Source organism: Bradysia coprophila (assembly GCF_014529535.1).
Source record: "Bradysia coprophila strain Holo2 chromosome IV unlocalized genomic scaffold, BU_Bcop_v1 contig_144, whole genome shotgun sequence".
Taxonomy (NCBI): domain Eukaryota; kingdom Metazoa; phylum Arthropoda; class Insecta; order Diptera; family Sciaridae; genus Bradysia; species Bradysia coprophila.
In genome coordinates this window covers 2,643,148-2,667,217 of record NW_023503373.1, presented here as the reverse complement: position 1 = coordinate 2,667,217, position 24,070 = coordinate 2,643,148, and the positions used below count along the sequence as shown (strand labels likewise).

Sequence of the window (24,070 nt, the reverse complement as noted above, 5' to 3'; positions counted from 1 at the left end):
AGCAGCAGTAATAACGTAATGCACAAATCCCTCTTAAATAACAGGAATTCGAATTTTGTGCACGCAAACGCACATGACTCACATAGAAAATTTGACCCTAACATTCGAATGTTTCGCGTACATTACACATCGTTGAGTCTGTTTGCAACCACACACTAATGGCGTTCACAGATAGTAAGGAAACCACCTAAAAACACCACCCTCACCCTTCCAATGCAAACACGGAAAATAAAAGTAGAATACACTGAAAACACATACACACACGCTCGAAATCACCCCACGAATTTTGAAACGTATGAATGTATGGTGTGTGCGTGTGTGTATATTCTACGACCATCCCTATTCGGGTGAACTTCGTGTATAAGCACATCTAGCTTTTAACTGTCAAAAACCATATACACAAAACCAGTGTAGACACACAAGGCATATAGTGCTGACATTCCTGCACCTATTGCCATTTCGGTTTTTCTGTTATAAATGATGAAAATTGGTGGAAATTCGTTGTTAAATTGTTGTGTGATGTCGACGAAAATAATGAAATCAAATCAATTCAATTGGTAATTTGCAAATCAATCATCAATGTGTGCGTAATATCAATTAAACGAAGTTACTTGTGCAGACATAAAATTAGAAATTTAAATCTCGTCCTTGTTTTCAGTGTAAAGTTTTCTGCTTTTCTTTTTTTTTGTTGGAAATGTGGCTAAAAATGTTCTATGTATTGATTTTCCCTTAAAGATGGCGGATAGCAGGGAAATTGAATAGAATTCTAACTAAAGTCTTTCTGTGCATTTTGTGGTTATTAGGGCGGTATTGTGTGCTAAATGTCGATTATTTTAAAAAGTCGGATAACTGAGAAAAATTACTGGTTTTGATGGCGTAAATTTTACTGCCAGTTGATGTTAACTGGTCAACATTGTAGATGTGGATATCAGTGAAATTATTTGGATACAATGTGTCTGTAAGCAGTTGATGTACGCTATTTAAGTTCCTCGGAATGTAATATACCGAGAACCTATCGGTTAAATATCACTGTAATTACTTAAGATTAGTGTTGGATTATGTTGGAGATTATATGATTCGACTGTGTGTGTTTGACCACTTTTCGAAAGCTAATTGTCGTGTTAAGAACTAATAAGACCATAAATATGTCGAGGACGTGACAGTTTAATTATCCCACTTCGATTTTTATTTTGTATATTAAATTGGTGTGGTGGCCAAACTTTAATAGATACTTTCACTAAGAAAAAGTATTTTCTTGTGGTAAATAGTTTCTGGAAAGTCAAACGTGACATTTTCACACGTAATGTTATCTGGAACAGTCCACTATCAATTATTGAGAATGGAAATAGCTTTCTAACTGAGCTCCCACTTACTTTTCTGTTTTTATCGTAAAAAATGCTTACTGCAGAAAGGTCAATAATCACTTTTTCCAATTAATTTTTTTATTGATTTTCATTCAACAATGTCGAGTTTATTAGAAAAAAAAAACTTCAATTTGACGAGATTCAATTTCATTTCCGTCACACATTGAAAGTTAAATTATATCTGTTCATGTTTTGATGGAAATAGTAAAGCAATTTATAGTAGTAAACTCTGCTGAAATAAAATTGCTATCAGCAGGAAGGTTATCGATTTTTCTATAGATAAATGAAGTTCATTTTCTGATAACGAAAATGAAAATTGATGAACAACAGAAAATAATTGCAAATCTCTTGACAGACCTTTGCTGAAGATGCAATTTATCTTCCAATCGGATCTCTCCACTGCGCCTTTGATGTGAAATTATGTATTGAAAATACAATGGATGTATTTTACATCAATTAGGCAGGGTTTAATAAATTGTATCGCCGGATAAGCAATTATATTGTAATAATTATCGACAATATTAGGTTTTTGCACACGAAAACTACACCACTAAACATCGAGTCTCTTACTTTTTTCTGATCTAGATTGTTTCATAAGATTTATACAAAATCTTTTACTTCATTAAGACAAAGATTTTATTGCAAAATGTCACATTGCTTGGAGTAGTCATTCCTCTTGGTCAATAGAAGTGAATATCATCTGCAAAAGATTGTTGTAATTCGCTGGTAATTCCATTCCTTCCCTGTCGATATACTTATTTCATAAGCCGATTACAATTTTACCAACACGTTCCAACTTATAGGCGAGTTTGCGACAAGGCCACCAATAAGTTTCTCTTACGGTCAACAATTCTACATTTTTTATTGAAATAAAAAAAAGTGTAAACAACTGAGTCACGACATGTTTGTCAAAATAGGCAGAAATATTGAGTATCGATTTCCAACTAAAGTCTGCCTTCTGGTCTTATTGTTCCACAGAAGCAGTTGTAAATACTGAAAAATTCAAATGGCACCACTCACCAATGTCGCTAGTTTTCATTAACGGTTTCTGTTATAATTAACAATCAGGCACTTGATGTTTATCGAACACTCGTTTGTGAAAGGCGGTAAATGCGCATTAATTATTCGCATCGGTCTTTAACATTCAAACAGCTTATTTGACATCATTTTACAATTATTTTAGCGGTAATTGTTGGATAAAAGTACCACAAACTTAATATTTATGGACATCATCCTTCTATCTATTTATGTTATTTCCTTCATTTTCAGTCGGCTAGCTACTATAAAATATTGTAATTACCGCACCAGCTTGTCAATCACTGTTTATTATTTATCTAATTACGCGCTGTACGTCGTTCTTTCGCTATAAAATTCTATTAAAATAGTGCCACATATTTTCCCATATTTTTCTTGTTTGTTTTCAATACACATCGATCACATGAAGGGCACACAATATCGCTTTTATAACTGAACAATAATCTAATAAAGAAAATGTATAAATAAAAAAAAGAGAGAAAAGAAAATTGGAAAATTGATAGTCAATTTGATATTATAGCGAATGAAAAGCAACGTTGCAAAGATTCGATTTAACTTAAAGGGGTTGAGATGAAAATAAAAAAATAAAAGTGAAAATAAAAAAAAACGTTGACTTGTATCCATTGTCAACGGAATTGCCGGCAAAAAGTTTAACGGAAGAGCAGACCCGAAAATGCAAAAAGAAAATAATGCGCCAGTTGAAAGCCATCAATATGTTGGCCCGTATCGATTGGAAAAAACGCTGGGAAAAGGACAAACTGGTAAGAATGATTTATTTAAACGAAATATATATATCTCGCAGTTTGTATTTTCAACTTTGTTGAATTTTGATTTTATTCCATTCAATTTAACAATGGAATAAAATCAAAATACAACAAAGTTGAGTTTTGAAAATAATCGTCACATGTGTGCAGCTGACATTTATTTCTGTGTACTTAATTCGATTGATAGACAATTTTTTTTCCCCTGTGGTGACGCATAGTTTTATTAGGTCTTCCATTTCAAGGAACCGTATAGTTTACTCGTAATTAATGTTTCTATAAATATTGTATTTCTTACCCTACGCTATTGAGTAATACAATGACTGCTCAAGATTGAAGTCATAATACAAAATTGCTTTCATCAACAAAATACGTTCAATTTGTTATTTACTTTTCGTTTGTATATCGCTGCCTTATACATCACATTTAAATAACCCTTAGGGCGTCATGTGTGGGGTGTGTTATTTTCTGTACGTACACTGATACCTGAATTAATATGAAGTTCTTCCTTTATTTCTTAAATCAACAATATGTTTTTATAGCATTTCCAGTTCAATGCTCATATGTGTGCTTGTCTTATTGTTCATGTTTCCCGATATTATAAAGCATAAAATTCGCTCGTGTCATTCTCATATTGTATTTAATGTTACAATTTGAAATGAATCTGGTTAGGAAGGATATGATTCGGTATTTTCACAATAAGTCATGAGTATTGATGATGGAGTATGCAATGGTGGTTTAATTTGAAACGTTAAATTTGTAGGAGTTCTTTAAGTCAGATTGATTGCAAATTTCAATTCAAAGCAAATAACTATAGAAAATGTTGTGATAGACAGTAGATGGATTTTTTTAAAGTAAAGTGCTCCCATTAACGGGAAAACGTTCCCGTTCGTGCTTAAGTGTAAACGATTGACCAATTTCAATTATTATGATTCTAAATCGTTTGATCTGTTACATTGTTTGTTTAACCTTTCGCCGTGTCATTGATACAAAATCTTTTACTTCATTAGCATTAACATTAATTTTGCTATTTACGAAACACTAATCAGAGCTCATCGTTTATTTTTGTCATATTTACCGATAACCGATAACTGATTTAATCAATCCTTTGTATTAAGATTCAGACCAAGTTGTTTAAATACCTCGAGAGAGTTTTGACTACCTAGAATACCTGCACTTGTAAAACTGTAGGCAACCTAGATAGTCAAAATAGACTGTAAACATCGATCTATCTCCCCAATGTCAAATATGTCCCGATTTTCACAATTTTTGTTCGATATCCTCTTTCTATCAGTTATTTGTTCATCGATGGAAAAAAGTTGGAAATTGCGTTTCGAAGGTGTTCTTTGTGACCAGAGCATAGCGAGAATCACAAGTCACCAGAGAAACTGCAATTCCCAACTTGTTCTCCGTCGTAAACACAACGTTTTTCACACAGCAAATGCTACCGAAGTTTCAGCGGAGGGGAGAAAACGACTATTGTCTCACCTGCATTGTGAAAAATTCTTTGCCGAGTTGGCTGGTGCAGAGGGAAAGAACATGGCTAATATAAAACAAAGCAAAAAATTTATCTTAAAGCGAAATTAAAGCTGGATGCATGGATTGATGTTGTGTTGAGAATATTTTAAAGAATCGTAAGACTTTGCGGAGAACTGAGAGATTTTTTTAATCGGCTAGAGCGACTTAAGTTGTGGACGTTGTAGAGCGTCTTCAGCAAACAATTTGATATTAGGGATCATTCATAACTTACGTAACGCTTATTTAGAGCTGACATCACAATTGTATCCTAAATAACTCGATAAATGCGACCAACGGTGAAGTTAAAACTTAGCCCTATCCCCCCCTTTAGAAGGGTTTATTGAAGAGGTCGAACATAGTTTCAACTTCGCTGGGAGCGTTTTTCTCGAGTTTTTTAAAATTTAATTTTGATGACAGCTCTGATATCGCTCTGACGTAATTTATGAACAACCCCTAAATTAGAGTACACATCTCTTAATTGTGTTGGCGGTAGTCTTCGTAGAGAACTAAGCATTTTAGCTCGGCTAATTCCATTTTTTAAATGAACGTCATCCACATTCCTTACCAAGGCTTGATTAAAAAAACTTTCGGCTCTTCACTCTACTAGTAACTGATTTTTGGTCAAGTCATTCTTAAACTATTTTCACTCACAATCTCAATTTTTCTTCATTTGGCAAGAAATGTGTCATCGTGGCTTCACGTTGTCAGGTCAATTTTCTTATAATTTTCTCCAGTATACTTGATGCAAACACGCAATAAAAGAAATGCTAAGAAGTTCTTAGTCTTTTACGCTAAAAATATATTGTCCCATCAGTATTCTACGGTTGTAAATATTTGACTTTTTTCTCATACCTTCATCATTGTATCCCACACACATTTTATCCCTCAAATGTCAGATATAAATAGGTACCAACAAGTTAATAATAATAAACCAATCTCTGCGAATGTTCGTTGAACCGTCGCTGAGTGCATAAAAACAAGAAAATTCAAAATAAATAACCTGCTTATCTTCTTATGTTATTATGTTGTATTCACGTTCTTTTTAAAGGTCAAAATGAAAACATATTAAACTATGAACTGTTCATTTTGCAAGGACAAATGGAGAATGTATGGAAAATGGTAAAGTGTGGGTCCCGGGTCCCACTCAATGCCAAGGACTTCTGAAAGCTTTCGTAAAATTAAAAAGAAATCGAGTTGAATACCGTTTTCGTTTCGGTAACGTAGATACGTCGTTCATTTAGCCAGCAGCATGTCTGCGATTTTACAAACGAAAAAAGCATAAAAAAGTCTTGAGTTTTGTCGTTAAGAACAGATTTTGATGAATGATACCGAAAATCATCTGTCTGGAAAATCTTCTTATGTATCTTTTGATGTCATTGCACAACAACGTAAATAAATAATTATTCATCTCATAAACCAAATGAAACCACCGATTTATCACCACCATTTTTTTGTGTGTGAAATAAATCAATTTCTGTTCGGATGATTATTTTGAAATCAGATAGCCTGTACCACATACCCATGTCTAGAGATGAATGTACAAAATTTTTGTGCTAAGATAAATGCAGCATCATTTTTCCTATAACAACTTCTCATTTCATCCGCCAATAACTCTACAATACCATATATATGTTGCCCGGGCGATGCAGTAAAAACTTCTAGCAAGAATCTCGTGCCCGAAACACGAAACAAAGAGAAGAAAGAATACATAAACTTTTTAAATAATCTCGAACACAACGTTTGGATAAATTCCAAAACTTTTTCACTTGACAGCCATGAATGAGTTATGATAAATGAATTGAATTATCGAAAAGTGTTCCTCTTTTTATGGGATTTCTCGCGGGTATAGTAAAGCTACTACCAATTCACAAGCGTTCTTTTTCTTCCTCCGGCAAAATTCAATCGAATTAAGGAACCGAACATTAAAGAAATTGAATTAATTTTTCCTTCGAAATTTTGCAGGTCTCGTTAAATTGGGTGTCCATTGCGTGCTGGGAAAAAAGGTGGCAATCAAAATAATCAACAGGGAAAAGCTTAGTGAATCTGTTCTAATGAAGGTAAATCATAATGTCACAGAAATCAGCTCGTTCAATTATTGCATTTCGTCAACATTTTATGTTTGACGCAAATTCGATTTGAAATGTTTACATGGCCGTTCATCACATCTGGCTCGTATAAAATATGTCTCATTGTGATGACGATTCGGTTCGAATGAGCTGCAAACATTAATTACAATCTGATTGTATTCGTAATTGTTGTATCCTCTTGTCAATTAGGTGGAGAGAGAAATAGCAATAATGAAATTAATAGATCATCCACATGTGCTTGGTCTGTCGGATGTCTATGAAAATAAAAAGTATCTCTATTTGGTATTGGAACATGTTTCGGGTGGTGAACTATTCGATTATTTAGTGAAAAAAGGGCGATTAACACCGAAAGAAGCTAGGAAGTTCTTTAGGCAAATTATATCTGCCTTGGATTTTTGTCATTCACATTCCATATGGTAAGACGATTGTTGTTACGGTTCCCAAATGAAGATTAAACGACCCGTTTGTTCTGTAGTCATAGAGATTTGAAGCCAGAAAACCTTCTATTGGATGAAAAAAATAACATAAAAATTGCCGATTTTGGAATGGCAAGTCTCCAGCCAGCTGGTTCAATGTTAGAGACTTCATGCGGATCACCACATTATGCCTGCCCTGAAGTAATACGGGTGAGTGGTACTCATATACTCATTTATGTGTTTTATTATCGTATAACACGCCTCAATTTTTGTGTTATACTTTTACAACAGAGGAGAGTGTGCCAAGGTTTTGTTTTTTTAATTTTCCACTTCATGATTAGATTTATCCGAAAGCTTGGTACTTGTTTTATATACAACATCTTCTTACAGCTTTCGGTTAATAAATGATGTAAATTCAATTCGATGGAACATAGACGGACTGAATCAGGGACTATTTTTTAAAGATTTTGTACCATAACATTCCTAAAAATTCATAAAAGAGACCTAAAAATTCATAAAAGAGACCTAAAAATTCATAAAAGAGACCTAAAAATTCATAAATTTTACAATCATTAAAATTAGGAATTTTGTTAATGAATTAGGAGTTTTTAGGAATTCAATCCACAAAAATAGACCCTGCACTGAATGTAATGTGGCTTCGAATTCAAATGTTTTTTAACATAAATTTCTTCTTGTTCAACAAAATTGGATAAATCCGTGGAAAGTAGCAGTGTTTGCTGGTACTCAAATAAACCAATCAAAAGTTCTCGAAAACGAACAAATGTTTCCGTTCAAACTTTTTCATATGTTCACATTTATCATGGCAATTCCACGGTAAAATTTTGCATGCTACTCGCGAACTCTTTTTTTTACAGTCCCAGTCGTACTGTTAGTTATTACATGTAAATTGTAGTCGTTCAACCATATGTCACTACATAAATAATTACTCGCAAACAGGGAGAAAAATATGATGGTCGACGAGCTGATGTTTGGTCATGCGGTGTTATACTGTACGCTTTATTAGTAGGAGCTTTACCATTTGATGATGACAATTTAAGACAACTTTTGGAAAAAGTAAAACGCGGTGTATTTCACATACCGCACTTCGTACCACCGGATTGTCAAAGTTTGTTACGTGGAATGATCGAAGTGAATCCGGACAAACGATTAAATCTAACGGAAATCAATAAACATCCTTGGGTGACGGCTGGTGGTAAGGGTGAACTGGAATTGGAATTGCCTATGATGGATGTCGTTCAAACTCATGTTATACCGTCGGCAATGTCCGTTGATCCAGACGTTTTAAATGCGATATGTTCATTAGGATGTTTTAAGGAGAAAGAAAGATTGATACAGGAGCTGTTAAGCCCTAAGTAAGACAAAATGGAACAAGTGAACGAGGATCATAATTTAACGACATTTTTCATTGCACAATTTCTCTAGCCACAATACCGAAAAAGTGATCTACTTTCTGTTGTTGGAGCGAAAACGAAGGCGTCCAGCCCTTGAAGATGATGACGAAGCAATAAGGCCTCGAAATGATGTTGCAGAGACTGCAGACCCGCCTAAAAAACGTTTAGATACTTGTAGAATAAATGGTCAGAACTGTTTGAATTTCGGACAAATCAGTGAAGGCTCACCATTGACACCCCGTAGGCAAGCATTCAAGTAAGTTCAGCTTTTCTGAATATTTTTTGTTATTGTTTTCGCTTTGAGTGGATTGTGTAATTAAATGTGCAATTACTAAATTGCAGCTTTCGTTCTTATAGTAACACAAGGAATCATAACCGGAGATCGCCTTCATCAACACCATCAGTACGGTCAGCATCGTACCATAGTCCAACGAGAAATTCGGGTTTAAATTCATCGCAAACCTCTGGTATGTACTCAAAGATTGTTCAAAATTATTCCGATGTTGACTGAATATCGTCTTCGAATTTCCAGGTATCTCGAGGCCGTCTTCTCCAGCATCGATAAGGCATTCTACACACTCGCCATCACCGGTTAATCGAACACCACACACAGCGACAAATACTGAACAACAGTCATCACCAGTTCATCACAGAGCCAACTCCGGTCCGACAATAGCAATTTCACTGTTCGCTGAGCCGGATAATAGCAACAGTAAATGCATCAAAATTCATTGTGAATAATCGAAATCTAAAATAACAAAATTACAGTAATGACTCCACCGGGATCTCCACATATGGGCGCACCTCCACCAGTTATGACCGGATCGACTTGTAGCAATACCGGCGGTCAAATATGGAAAACGAGACTGACTAATATCAAAAATAGTTTTCTAGGAAGTCCCAGGTTTCACCGAAGAAAGTTACAAGGTACATTACATGCCATGCACTTGTTCATTTTCCGGTAATCTAATGAAGTATTTGTTCATAGTTTCGTCGGATGAAGTTCATTTAACCCCAGACTCGTCGCCTGAACTAACAAAACGGTCCTGGTTCGGTAATCTTATGACAACGGAAAAGGACGAAACATTTACTGTTCTAGTTAAAGGAAAACCTTTGTCAACTGTAAAAGCTCATCTTATTCATGCTTTCCTATCGGTGAGTGAATGTAAATTAATTGCAAACACACGAGTAATTTATGGGACTGGGAAAGACTATGCCCTCCAAATAATAGATTGCTTTAATCGACACGATAATTTTCAGATGGCCGAGTTGTCACACAGTGTTATTTCACCAATGTCGTTTAGAGTTGAGTACAAAAGAAATGGAACAGGTCCAGTGATGTTTCAAAGACATGTTAGATTTCAAGTGAGTTGACCCCGCAAAATTTATGTAGCAGACGACAGTAAAAACGTATTTCAAAACTTCCAGGTTGATATTAGTGCGATATGCAAACAGGGAGACGTGGCTGATATGCTTTTTGCAATTACATTTACATTGCTCTCAGGTATATTCAAGAAATCGATGAAACTTAGTCCAGTCGCTCACAATTGATTATTGAATTGATTACAGGAAATATAAGAAGATTTAGAAGAATATGCGAACATATACAATCTCAAGTGTGCTCGAAACGGTTCCCTGGTCCCAGTAGCCCACCAGGCTTACCGTCCGTAACAACAGCCGTCTCCGAAAGTTCCTCATGTGGTTCAGATTCCAGTGAAAGAATATCTTGCTACAAAAGACAAGTAAAAATCGAAAAATCAGTTGTCTCACTGTTCAACGTTAATACTGTTCGGTTGTTCAATTTTCAGATTGAAAATGAAGTGGATACTGAAGTATTTGAATGTAAGAGCGGTGGCAGAAGATCGTCAGCTAGTACGAACAACAATAATACGGCACCAAGTGATCCGGGCAGTCCTAAGACAGTGCGATCGAGGTATTAATGTCCATCCACAATTTGAGTAACACATTTTGTTTCTAAATTCCTAATCCAACAGTTCGGAATCTACTGACCATGAGCGACAACGTGATCGAAATGGTGAACGGCCGACAACGATGTCGGGTAGTGCAATAGCATGAGAGTTATTTCTCTGATTTAGTTGTCGATTAAGCAAAATAATTGAGTTCAGAACAACTGGATTGAGTCAGTCGGTAATAATTGATACAGCATCAGCGGCTAGTCACAATTTCATTCAATCATCATCAGCTAAGCTTAAAACCATTGATTGTGGCAGTAGATACGAAACAGCTAATAATTCCACAGCAAGTATCACCAGTCGCGGGTTGGTACGCTACAGCGTTTTAATATTAGTGCCGTTATCAGCAATTGCAGCCGCAGTTTTCTGTAAATGCAGCAAGAATGGTGCCAGTGATGTTTAAATGAAATTTTGTTTTTTGTTACTTGGTTCACTTAAAACTTTTTGTTTTGTCTTTGGTTTACCTATTGGGATGAAGTGATATTTTCTTACTTGACCGTTGATATCGTGAAAAGTGAGAAATAACTCAGGTCTGGATTGGGACGTGATTCATATTAAATTTGTGTGGACTAACCGGTAAGAATGATAATTTTAATGAAAATTATTCGGAAATTTATGTTCGAATTGAAGCGCTCAATACTTTAGCTTCTCAAGTAGATACATTGCTAAAGGTAGTATTCAGTAGATAAAATCACTTGTCTCAATGGGTCAGTTGATTTTTTTCATTTCTTAATTAGCTCCACCTCTTAGACCAATAGCCTGTGTGCATATCAGTCGCTCATAAGGCCACGGTCGCTTATATTATTACATTAGAAAATCCAAATTGGTGTCAAATGAAGGTATTGATCTTAAATGACGAATAAAAAAAAAATTTGGAAGACCTTTCCTGGCATGATAAGTTTCAACTCGTCAGACAAGACAGGCTTTTGGAAATTTTTTATTTTTAGTTCGCCTGGGGTTATTTCTTCATTTTCACATCAATTTGAACTTTCCACAATGTATGACTGCAAGATATGTTTAAAACTATTGCGTTATGCATGTGGGCTCTCGGTCTATCTTGAAGGAACATATATTAGTTTCTAGTGTTTCATAAACCCGTTCAGTTGTAGTTTAATTTGATTTTGTCGATTTCCAATCACATCACAACGGTATTGATGCTTAACACGAGCAAAATCTAGATAACTCATCCACGCCTGCCGATATTTATGGCATTATCTGAACAACAATAAAATTTAATCGAGAATATTGTGAAAAAACTAAATCAGAGAAGTTAAACAAAAAAAAAGTTGAAAAATTATTTTCGCTAGAGATGAAAAATTAAAAGCAAAAAAATACAACAAAAATCAACCATCGTAGAATAGAATTTAATTAATTGATTATATATTTAGAGGCTTTGCATAAAGCTTTTAGTAGATAATGTTGTGTTAAATGAACATTAATTAATTCAATTAAAATGAAAACACTTAGAATTGAATTTAAGAAAATCGCGAAATTAAAAATCATTTTTTTAGAGAACAACAAAAAACAAAACAATTTTTTGACTATTTTTGGAGTGGTTCTGAATTCATCAATATAATTGGCATTGTGAGTGAAAAGAGAAAAAAAAAAATTTTTTTTTAGAAAAAGCACCAACTGTGGTTGTTCTCAAAGAACGACTACCAAAGTACAGACAAAGAAATAGAAAACCACCCCAAAACAAACATTAATGTTTAACAAAAATTACACAGATAGTATTATTAACTATTGAACTATTAATAGTGATGACATGAAGAGGATATTATTTTGGAAATTATTAAAAGTTTAAAAAACAACAGTATTTTGCATACAACTGAGAAAAAGAAAATATTATTTTGTACTAAAATACTTAACACTTTTTGTCTATAAAAGAAGCCCGTTGGTTACACAGGAATATACATTTACGCTGAATATACCATAGAATTTTAGACGCTTTTTCAATCAGAATCTTAGAATTCCATACAAAAAAACACTGTGCCACATTCATTTACTAATACCATTTACCGGTATTACGCAGCAGTAGATCATTATCATAAATTTTTTGTCATAGAAGTGTTTTACGTGAGCAGCGCCTATTTACAAAGGAATTATTTTCCACAATTCTCGAGGAAGGATTCTTTTGAAAACGTACCTACCGGAATAGGACAAATTTTCCAGCTGACTTTCTTATATGTGTCTTGTAAAGTATTGGTCACTAGAAGCCAAAACTATTACGAAAAAAAAATCCTCGATACTCGTGGCTAGTGGGACATGATCAAAAACCGAAACACATATCAACAAGTCCGCTGAAAAATGCGTCCGATTTAGATATGTACGTTTTCAAAAGAATCGCTCCTCTGAATAGAATGTGAGCCTTTAACGGAAGCAAAAAATTGTTCTAAACAGACCTCATCATAAGTTTTTAATTTTGGTGGGTTTCGTTTGTTCCTTTCGTTTTATTTGTTCCACACGTATTCCATCACACTGAAATAACGCTTGTCTTTACGTATCTTTAATTACAACTCGAAAATATCCCGTTGATTTTATGTTAAAGGCACAACAAACTTATCCTCAAACCATCCCAAACAGTTTGTTGCCTTTTATATTTTTTGAAAAATAATAAACTCACAAATCTCTCAAAATTACTTTAAAAGCGTTCGTTCCGCATTGGATAGTTAGGTTTATATTGTGGAAATTAGAGAAACGAATTTGATACAAATACTCGAGAAACACCCGCAAACAAGCAGCAACGGTTTATAAAAAAACGATGCATTTTAGGGATATGTCCGTAGAACGATTTTTTGCTAATAAAACCTTTTTGAATCGATTGAAAATAATTAACAAAAAGGCTCGCGGTGTCTATTGATTATTTACAAATCATTTATTGAGAATTTTGTGGGAATTATTTTGTGGAGACTTACTTGCAAATTAGTTCTCGAATTTTAGGCTATTTACCGTTGGTAATGTCGCAGATTTTCTAGCAACAAATAGTAAACATAAAAACGCTGTAACATTAGTCTCCCATTTGGTGTACTGTAACTACTAGCTGAATTGCACTACCTTCAGTTTAAAAACAATGTGTAGAAATCGAGGTAGAAATAGATGGTAGAATCGGTATACCTCTTAAATATAGTCTTGTCGACTAATGTCCCCTAGAAAAATGAAAACTTTAATTTTGATCCAATTACAGGAACAACAGTTTCTGTCAAATGATAAAATGAAACCAGAAAATTCGCATGTGATATAACAGAGATCAACTTCAAAACTGATGAACTATGGTTATAAGCGTTTCAATGTAGCACATTTAAAGTAACAAACAGTGAACATATATTATCTTACCAAAAAACAAAAACAAATGGAACCATCGGCTCACGACAAAAGTTAGAACCATCACTAATACATAAAACTACAATAAAACTGCTTCATACACTATCATTAAATATTATATATATCTAGAAAGAGGAGAAAGATATGCCTAAAATGGAAAACAAAAAACGTATTTATAAAATGTAATATTTATCTATGGAACTATCCAAACTATAAACTAAACCCAGAAACAAATTAAATATTCGTATCTTGCTGAATTGCTACACATTATGTTTTACGATTTACATGGGAAAAAAAGTATTAAAGAAAAGAATCTGACATCGAAATCCAGCACAAATTTGTACAATCCAAAAATGTTGATTCTGTATCGACATCGTCGAAAATATTTGTCGATAAGATTACGGATACTTCTACTTAGACATATTGTCGGTTAGCCAAGACAGTTTTATCATTTCAATAAAAATGCAAATTTGATTGTGAAATGTTGATGGCGATTCATGGGCTAAGGGCTATGCATAAAATTATTACTGACTCAGCGTTTGGAATAGAGAAATGAACCTCTCCGAATGGACATTACTTAATAGAATCAAATTTCTGACCTATTAATTTTCGATATCCTGGGATGGTGGTTCGTATACGAGACCAAGAAAATGTAAAATGTTGATTTATACACATAACTTATTAACATCAACTCTGATTGAATTTTTAGATGAAATTCGGTTAAATTATCATATGATTGACTTATAATTTCCCATTTAAATGGAAATAATCGGAAGCTAAAGCTGGTCGATGGAAATTTTACTTGTGGCGTCCAATTCTAAAGACTTTTTTTTAAATTGCTTTTAAAAAAATATGATAAGTCCGGGCTTGTATTACAAAAGTGCGTTCACATGTATGTCAAAACATTTAGAAAGTAATTAAATTGAAAAACAATTACCCAGAGTGAAATAAGATTCGCAAAATTTTCCCCCCATTTTTAATTATATCGATACCAAAGTCGTTACTTTTGGACAAACTATAAACTTTATTGAACTGTATAATTTGTATATAATCTAATCTCGTCATTTAATCGTTATAAATATATTCTTCGCATTGAAAAAAGGTTTGTATTTTTCATTCAAGAAAAAATGATACTAAATTGGCGTTATTGTTATCAGTTTAGTATATATCTGTCTGAACAAAGGAAAAAAAACAAAAAAAAAAACAAAACGAAATAGCAAAGCACTAATTAATAAATAGATACGCTAAATTAATAGACATTCTATCAACCAGATGAAAAGGGATAGCTATATATTTTCTGTGTGAGAGAAAGAGAGACAGGTGAAAAATAAAATGGAAAACCTAAAAGAAAAATACTCAATCTTGTATTCTGCTTTTTGTGAAAACTTCATAAGGAAAATTATTATAAATTAATTAATTATCATTAAAATTACTATCACACATAATCTATATATATTACTAAAATATATATTTATAAACAAAACAAGACAAGACAAACAAAAAAATACTCATAAATATAAATTTAAAGTATATATTTAAATGTTCAAACACACCAAAGAATAAAAAAAGAAGAAAAAGAAGGAGAAAAATTGAAAAAGATGAAAAAAATTACGAAAAAAAAAACTAAAAATTTTTTGCTTATACCAAATCGTTTTCTCCCAATTTAGTTGTTGTTGTAATGTTGTGTTTTCCTTAGATAAACTGAATCGCTTCACTTTTTTCCTTGTTAGAACTATCAGTTAAGAAAACTATACCTTAGGAACATATTAAGCTCATCATTTTCTTTAAAAAATTGTTTTCGAAAAATATTTATATCAATTCTTTACACTTGAAATGTATACCCCTTATGTTTCAAAAAAATAATAATAATAAATTACGAAATGAAAGAAAGGAAAAAGGAAGAAAAAATAAAGACATAATTAAGTGAATATCAAAAGTGGTGCCATCAGCCTCTTGTTTGTATTTAAAAATTTCGAATTATTCATTTTATTGTTTTCTGGAATATTTCCTTTGTATCATTATTTGTAGTTAAGTTAATGTTAAATACATTATATTGTATGAATGACGACGGGAAATGAAAGACAATTTTTGTAAAATAGTTAGTAATTATAATTATAAATACAAAAGACAAAAATTATAAACGATTTACGATAGATGGCGTTTTAATTTAGCAATTGTGAGGAAGAAGCATATTTACCACTTCGGATGAATGATTCACATACAGTCCACTCCACTTCAACTAAAAATCTTTAAAATCTTCCTTTATTCTCTATCAAAATACTTTTGAAATGCGTCATTATAACGTATAACCACACTCCGGAGCACACTCCGAGAAAGTTCTATCTCAAAATACAATAATCAATCTTTCCTAACTGAACACATATCGATTTACGACCAAAATGCACCGAAAATTTTCTTCTGTTTCGACCAAAATGCAATGAAAACCTTCTCTTAAGTGAGGATTTCAATATAGAAGATTATTGAATCAAAATTCTCGAGTATTGATAGCTCTGACAAATTTGTTACTCTCAAAGTTTCCAGAAATCATCCAGAAATTATAAGGATGGGAGAATTTTACTATAAAAATGTATTTTTCAAATGTGATAATTCAATTCAATGCTATTTTGCTCAAAGAAATTCAATGCCCAACTCAATGACATATGAAACAAAGCAGAGTACTTGAGGGTGCTCGTTGATGATCTCTCCGTTATTGATTTTTGCTTCGAATAACTCGTTGGAACTATAAAATGAACTTGGTCATACATATATAGGATTGTCACCATTGTCTTCTATTTTTTACAGAAACAGGAAGAAACGAGGGTGCTGCAGCTGTTTAACGCAAAAAATCTATGACCATATGACCAGTATTGTTATCGGGTCTATTACTTCCATCGATCAAAATATTTTTAATATGATGATTTCAAATCTTGTACTTCAATTTTTTAACATACATTTTACTATATAGGTGTCCATATTACCCATCATTATCATGATTTTTGTCGTCGTTATCGATAACAGATGAATAGCCGTATTTCATTGTTCAAAAGCTGAAGAAATAAATTCGTTTCTTTTTCAATTAAACCAATGGCTCTTACACCTATCAACTAATTAACTCAATTAGCTTAAGGCATCGATGTTCGATGAAGTACTATCAAGCCAAGCGAAGAAATGCTCTCCTATTTAGTCACTAGGACTTCACCACATTTCCATAACTCGTGTCACGACGCATGCATAAAATACCATATTACATATCAAATATAAAATGTATGATTCGCTGTTAGCTAAAATATGAAATTACTTTCGAAGTCTTTCCCGTAAATGACTTGTATCAATTATAAGCCATTTAAATATTTATCACCACCTAAGGCAATCAGCAAACCATAAACAACCTTACGTTTGCAATATCAAGAGAAATTTTTGTGTTTTGAACAAATAATTTGGTCTAGTTTTCACCAGACCATAACAAAAATTGAGTTTAGACTCATTAGAGTGCTCCTCTCCACGGAAATCTTTAGTAAAAGGCGAAAGATTTATTCGATATCTGAAGAGAAGCCAGAGTACAGACTGAACATTTACTTGAAGGGTAGTATAAATTACACATGAAAATGTCTAGCGAATCATAACAAAAATGACATTCAAAATGTTCATAGAAAATTTGTTGGTATATTTGTATGGTAGTTGTACCTGAGGTCTCTGATATGAGTGATTTTGGACAGATGAAAATACACTTTTGTTGTTCGTATCAATTGTTCAAACTATTAAATAATTGAACTATTATATCTGAATACCTTGGCTACAAAATAAGATATCTGTACAATAAACAGTCGAGCTAGTAAATGTATAAATAAATGCATATACGCATAGAGATGTCATTTTTTTCAACACACGACTGTTGTGAACATATGATTTGGTGAGTACGCAAGCCATCTTTTCACGTTGTGTTTGACTTTTGTGTTGACGGTATTAAGAGCAGATAAGTGATGGACAATAAACAATTTATTTCTGTGAATGAATTGAACACTTTAAACATTTGCCTATTATGTCTGGAGACGAACGACAATTTGGTGGAGATATTCGGAAAGAAGGGAATTGAGTTGAATATCGCAGTTATTCTACAAAAACACTTTTGGTTTGAAGTAAATTTGATGTTTCTTTTTCAAATGTCCTGCGAATTTGTAAAGACAAATATTTTTCCATTAGCTCAGCTCTACCAGTACATCAGATGAAAAGAATATTTGTGGAGGTTGTTGGAAAAATGTGGAAACTTTCCACCACTTCTATGATTTCGTCAAGTCAACACACGAAGAAAGATGTGTCCGCGAAATAAAATCAATTGATGTAGATGCACAGATTGAAATGGTTGATATTATTAAAGCTGATCCGGATGCCGACATCAAAGAAGATTTAAACGAGTCCTATAATATCGCATGTAGCACTGACACTGACCACTTTAAATCTGAAGAAGACAGTGTTTCAAGTTCAGATTCATTAGATAGAGAGAACAAACAACTTAAACGTAAAAATGTAGCATCTACAACGACCTCAGCAGAAACACTTACGAAGAAATTCAAAACCGATTCTCATTCATCACTTTTATCTAAATACTTCAACATGGCCTGTGATCTTTGCGATGTAATATTGTCATCATATAGGGATACAAACCAGCACTACAAAGAAGTTCATGATCTCGACAAAGGATATCTGATTTGCTGCAGCAAAAAATTCTTCAGACTTCAACACATGCTACAACATTGTGAATGGCACAAGAATCCAGATAGTTTCAAGTGAGTACATTCATGAATTTGCGTTACAGTCGTCTGATATTAAGATCTTGAAATCTGATTTCTAGGTGTACCCAGTGCCCAAAGACATTCAGTGACAAATACAGACTACGCGATCACTCAAACCTTTGTCACGCTCCAGAAATCGACAAAGTATTCAGTTGTGATGGATGCGATAAAACATTTTCAAAGCGACATTATCTCAGCGCTCATCAGAGAAAGGGACACAACAATGAATCAACGGAGGAAAAACCCACCAGAAAACCTCGAATTAATTTCGACAAAGAAAACGAAATGATCCGGAATCGCTTCCTAATGCAGTGTGACTTGTGCACAGAACCGTATGCGCTATTCCGTGATGCTCAACTACATCACCTGAAAGTCCATAATCAGGCAGGATACTTGTATTGTTGTGACAGAAAATTTTTCAAAATGTACAAAGCGGTACAGCATTGCATCTGGCACGACGATCCGGAGTCATTCAAGTGAGTGTTGAAAGGTTTTGTTTAAGCGATTTAAATACAGCATCAGTTTGATAGGAACAGAATTAAATAATAAGAAAGGCAAGCTCTTCCGTCACAGCCATAAATTCAGAGTTAATTCTTGAGGTTATAACTTCCCTTCAGAACGTTTCTCTTCCTTCCATTCTTATGCTCGTAATCACGAGCCTAATTTTCAATCTGCTGCTTTGCTTGATTTTTTCCCGTTTTAGATGTACATTTTGTCAGAAATGCTGCACAGATAAAATTAGTCTTCGTGACCACATTCGTAACGTACATTCGCCCGAAGACGAACGGCAATTTCAGTGTGATATTTGCAAACGGTAAAAAATTCCAATTTCGTTAATTTTCCTCGTCACTAACTTCAATTTTTCAACTCCATCACCGGTTAACATCAGATCCTTTGCTAAAAGCTACTTACTCAGGTCTCATATGAAAGGTATATCCCGTTGAAGTGACCTCCGCGTTATTAGTCACTAATGAATTGATATTTTCAGTTAATCACGTTAAGGACGAAGACAAGAAGTTCGAGTGTCACATGTGCCGTTTTAGGTATGACCGCCTGCACATACAGTCTAACTCGATCGCCTTTTAAAAAACCGACATCAATTCCTTTCAGGTTTGTGAACGTTTCATTTCTGAAAAGCCACATAAAACGTGTCCATCACAACATTCATTCACACATATGCGAACTGTGTGCGAAACCATTCAAATCTGGCAAGTCCTACGAAAAGCACTACATCAACTTCCACACAAACATTTCGCAGAAAGTGCAATGCGATGTGTGTGGAAAATGGTTGAAGCACAAAGATAGCTTGAAAAAGCATATCCTTTGGCACAACAGCAAAACAGAGACCTGTGGGGTGAGTGCGTGGTTATATCGGTGTTGTATTGGCTTTGATTAAATCTAATATTTCTTGAAGGTATGTGGCCGAGTGTCTAGTAACATACGTGCACTTCGAGCTCATATACGAAGTGCACATAGAGTGGCATCACTGGAATGTACAATATGCGGTAAGATGTTCAAAAAACAGCAAGTGCTAAAGGTACAGAAAGCCATTCTTTTGGTGAACGGAACATATGACTTTTGTACGTCTCTTTGTATTAAATAGGAGCATGTGGCTATACACGCAGGCATCACCGATCTGTATAAGTGTACGTTTTGCACGAAAACGTTCCGGTCAAATGCGAATATGTACTCGCATCGCAAGCGAGCACATCCAGTCGAATTGGAACGCAAGAAGGCCGGGGCATCCGCCGGACCATGACGGTTTGTAATTGATTGACGACAATTTTTGTAAGCACAAGACGAAGGCGATTAAAGGCGTTTGGGACGAAACGTTTAAATTCAATTTTCTGTCCATAAAAAGTTCATTTTCGAATAAGCAAAGGACACACTGAGAGGGCTATCTGTGATGATAGTTGACTTACCAGAAATAAGTTTTTGATTGACTGTATCTTGTTCATTGTAATTCTCAATTACGTTTCCGTAGTACATCAGCTGCTTCGTCAGGGACACTTTATGCATATTCATTCTTCTGATTGAAAAAGAAACACTTGCCATTCAAACCCTATCGAACTGGATATAATTTAGTACTTCCACACTTATCGAATACAAATGCAGTAAAAATCAATTGATGAATGAAATCCTATGACATCTAATACATAGCTAGCAATTGCTTTAGATCTCTGTTTAAGTGACCGTTCAACCAGTCATTTTCAACGTTGTCCAAATAATTGTCGAAATCGGATAGATCTTTCATGGCGCCTTTCTGCAGCAGCGACGATACGGCATCCAAAGTCGATTCACTTAGGTCTAAGCTGAAATTTGTTTTCACCCAACGACTGTCCACGTTTTGCCAGACCTTTATTGCCGGACGATCCATGTTCAAGCTCATTGATTTATTGTCGACCTAAAATTGTAGTCAGGTAAGTTTTGGGATCTATCAAATTCATCGGCTCATATACCATGACGCAAAGAGCATTCCCTATCTGTTCGGATATTTTCTCAGCGACTCGGGCGCCGGGAATTTTTTCAATGCTATTTTCATTGAAATTCTCTGCAGCCGCATAGTAACCAGCAATTTGTAAACCTTCCTGTGCAGCCATTGCTTCCACCTTTGATATAACAGTGTGGATTATGACATTACGACTGTTTGCATCAATTAAATTACCTGAACTAAGGCCACTTCTGCCATAGGTGTCACGTTTAGGCACTGATGAAATAGAGGAATGGCATCGATGATGTATTGGTTTTTCGACTTATCTTTCGGTGCTAACAGAATACCATTTACGGCAGCGTGTGGGTACTTTGCTGCATGAAGAATTATTTTTGTGTATGCTCGCGAGGAAACTTTTACGTCCGACATCGTAAATTATTTATTTGAATTACTACAATCAGTTAAATATCTCACTAATTCGACTAATTAGACACTCAGTAGCAGCAAAAACATGAATGAATTTCTGAGTTATGGTGACGTTTCCTTATCACCTCGATCGAATGTCATTTTACTGTTGGTGTAATATCATAACAATCCAACAGATGGAGACACTCAGTGGGAAGAGAAACATTTACAAATTTTAGCGGTTGAAAATCCACTCTAATAGCTATTTCTTGACTACTATATGGAAGAAAGACTCAGGTGAATCTTTTGTGGAGACATTTTTCGTGATGCAGAAGCGTCAAATTTCATACCATTATATTGATGAAATTTTCTGATATATTAGGGGAATTCCGTTCATTTTATTTATACTGAGTATATCGCGTATATTCTGAGTATATCCAGTATATCGAGTATATCTTCGTATATTCCGTATATCGAGTATAAGTCGCATTTGTTTGATAACCGCCTCATTTAGAAAAATGAAATTTTTTACGCGACGGATTTCGATCAAACAAAATGCCAGTGTGTAGCTTGCGATCTCAGGAGTCTGGCAAGGTAATTAGTTTTTCAATCGGACTAATATCGGCTTAGCGATAAGACTATGAAATCATGTGCCAATCGCATACAAAAACAAACATTTTCCAAAGTCTTATCGCTCAGCCGATATTGGTCCTATTGAAAAACTAATTACCTTGCCAGACTCCTGAGATCACAAGCTATACACTGGCATGTTGTTTGATCGAAATCCATCGCGTAAAAAATTTCATTTTTCTACATGTGGCTACACGTGCGACTTATACTCGATATACTGGATATACTCATCAGAATATACGCGATATACTCAGTATAAATAAAATGAACGGAATTCCCCTATTGTGAATTCCTAGACACAACATGCTGTACACAGAGGCACTAGAACAGATTTGAAATGAAATCAGTACTTTTATCTTTGAACGGGGTTTCGTATAGGTAAAACTGAGAAGTGGCATTGAATCTTTCGCAGACGAGCAATATGCAAAATATGTAGCCCGGGTCTCTCATGTCAGGCTTATATAGAGGCTGTTGTCAGTTTTTGATAAACTCATTTAATGGTAATTTTTCTAGTCGAAAGTAGTTTTACGTGTTAAAGTAATGTAAATGACTCTGCTCCGGAATAATGTCACCTATTTCTATCTCCTTTTAATTCAATTCAGTGCATACACAAGACAAAGACAAAGCGATGGAATGATTCCACGGAAGTTTCACGGAAATATTCCATCGCTTTGTCTTTGTTTTATGTTTTCACTGAATTGGATTAAAAAGAGATAGAAATAGGTGACATTATTCCGGAGCAGAGTCATTTACATTACTGTAACACGAAAAACATTATTCCGGAGCAGTTCTACTAGGGAAATTTCCAATTTCTATTTTGACGAGTAGAAATACCGCCGTCACCTTCGGGTTAGTAAGGGCGTAACGGACGATTACAAATTGATAGTAAAGAATAATCTGTTATGTCTGATTTTCCCTATTTTGTTTTTGTTTGTCTACTTCATAATCGTTATCTCATCTGGCGCAGTTTCTAAGGGAAACCGTGACATGAATATCTCAGGTCGAAAAATATTTTCCAGCGATTACAGTGACGCAAATACATTACGATAGGAATACTAAAGTCAACAGTTATTTGTTCATGCCACCGAGTAATTCGAAAAAGTACGAGTAGAAATTGATAGATTTGCGACGGTGTACACTGAATGCATTCAAAAATTTGTAGTCAATTACATTTAAATTTAACTCAATTTCAAATCAAGCAATTTTGTGGTAAGTTCACTTTTCGCCGCTTGTTGCAAAAAACGTTGTATGCAACAACTTTTCACAACTTGTTGCATAATAGTTATTTTCCTAACGCATGCTAAAATGCTTTAAGTTAGGAACAACCATTTTCCTAAACGACGTGGGAAATGAGCGACGAAGGCGCGATATTTCAATACTAGTTAGGAAAATAACTATTTAGTCACTAGATGTATAACTTGAAAATAAATTTTCTCAACTCTGTGACTAGAGGTAAATTATTTGGTCTACTATTTGCGAAAAACGTTGTACGCCAAATCGGTGATATAGTAATGTATGCCACCTAGTGCAGATCCTTTATTTAGCACTAATTTTGGTCGCTAACGTTTTTCGCAACAAATGCATCTAAAGTGTGTATTTTTAGCACATTATGATGCTGAATTGTGAAATAGTTATTTATGCAATCGAGGTGCAAAACTCTTTATTAGACTCTAGACTTGTATACACATCTTGAGCCTAATAAAGTCCTTTGCATCCAGTTGCATACAACGTTTTATGCCACAGAGGCATCTAAAGTTTGCAAATTTTGCATGTGATGATGCTGAGTGGCATAAACGATATTTACATGCTTCTGTTTTCCCTAGGGTCGAAAGTGGCTTATTACTCACCTAGGGAAAACAATACTTGCGCGGAAAATCGTTGTTTTGAAGAGTGTGGAGTCACCTTTGGCTCAGCATACAACCACACG

At 34.4% G+C, this 24,070-nt stretch overlaps 3 protein-coding genes and 1 non-coding gene across 10 annotated transcripts; 2 read left to right on the top strand and 2 right to left on the bottom strand.

The window, feature by feature from the left end:
- Nucleotides 1–395: 395 nt before the first annotated feature.
- LOC119071153 (serine/threonine-protein kinase BRSK2) lies at nt 396–16,038 on the top strand. Of its 7 annotated transcripts, none has more exons than XR_005086601.1 (17): nt 396–583; nt 2,920–3,160; nt 6,641–6,735; nt 6,955–7,181; nt 7,241–7,391; nt 8,139–8,554; nt 8,625–8,849; nt 8,936–9,060; nt 9,126–9,305; nt 9,362–9,520; nt 9,582–9,748; nt 9,854–9,958; nt 10,022–10,097; nt 10,163–10,335; nt 10,402–10,526; nt 10,588–11,142; nt 13,751–16,038. XR_005086601.1 is itself a non-coding variant. In XM_037175900.1 (17 exons), the coding sequence occupies exons 2-17, from the start codon at nt 3,073–3,075 to the stop codon at nt 13,771–13,773; spliced, it is 2,400 nt and encodes a 799-aa protein (XP_037031795.1). In that variant the 5' UTR covers nt 396–557; nt 2,920–3,072; the 3' UTR covers nt 13,774–16,038. The 7 variants fall into 7 exon arrangements, 6 of the variants coding, with proteins under 6 accessions (XP_037031795.1, XP_037031797.1, XP_037031799.1 ...); XM_037175900.1 differs by having other exon boundaries at nt 396–557; nt 10,588–10,652; XM_037175902.1 differs by having other exon boundaries at nt 396–557; nt 2,853–3,160; nt 10,588–10,652.
- Nucleotides 16,039–17,325: 1,287 nt separating this feature from the next.
- LOC119071427 lies at nt 17,326–17,448 on the bottom strand. The gene has a single exon (XR_005086652.1). It is a non-coding gene; the product is annotated as a U5 spliceosomal RNA (small nuclear RNA).
- Nucleotides 17,449–17,716: 268 nt separating this feature from the next.
- LOC119071181 (zinc finger protein 454-like) lies at nt 17,717–20,535 on the top strand. Its single transcript, XM_037175951.1, has 9 exons — nt 17,717–18,023; nt 18,088–18,671; nt 18,737–19,153; nt 19,381–19,491; nt 19,567–19,607; nt 19,666–19,720; nt 19,788–20,031; nt 20,092–20,214; nt 20,281–20,535. The coding sequence occupies exons 1-9, from the start codon at nt 17,868–17,870 to the stop codon at nt 20,434–20,436; spliced, it is 1,887 nt and encodes a 628-aa protein (XP_037031846.1). The 5' UTR covers nt 17,717–17,867; the 3' UTR covers nt 20,437–20,535.
- A 196-nt stretch (nt 20,536–20,731) lies between these two features.
- LOC119071317 (ER membrane protein complex subunit 8/9 homolog) lies at nt 20,732–21,668 on the bottom strand. The gene is made up of 3 exons (XM_037176200.1): nt 21,343–21,668; nt 21,137–21,286; nt 20,732–21,081 (listed from the first exon to the last, which is right to left on the bottom strand). Exons 1-3 carry the CDS (start codon nt 21,535–21,537, stop codon nt 20,827–20,829), a joined length of 600 nt encoding a protein of 199 aa, XP_037032095.1. The 5' UTR covers nt 21,538–21,668; the 3' UTR covers nt 20,732–20,826.
- Nucleotides 21,669–24,070: the final 2,402 nt, after the last annotated feature.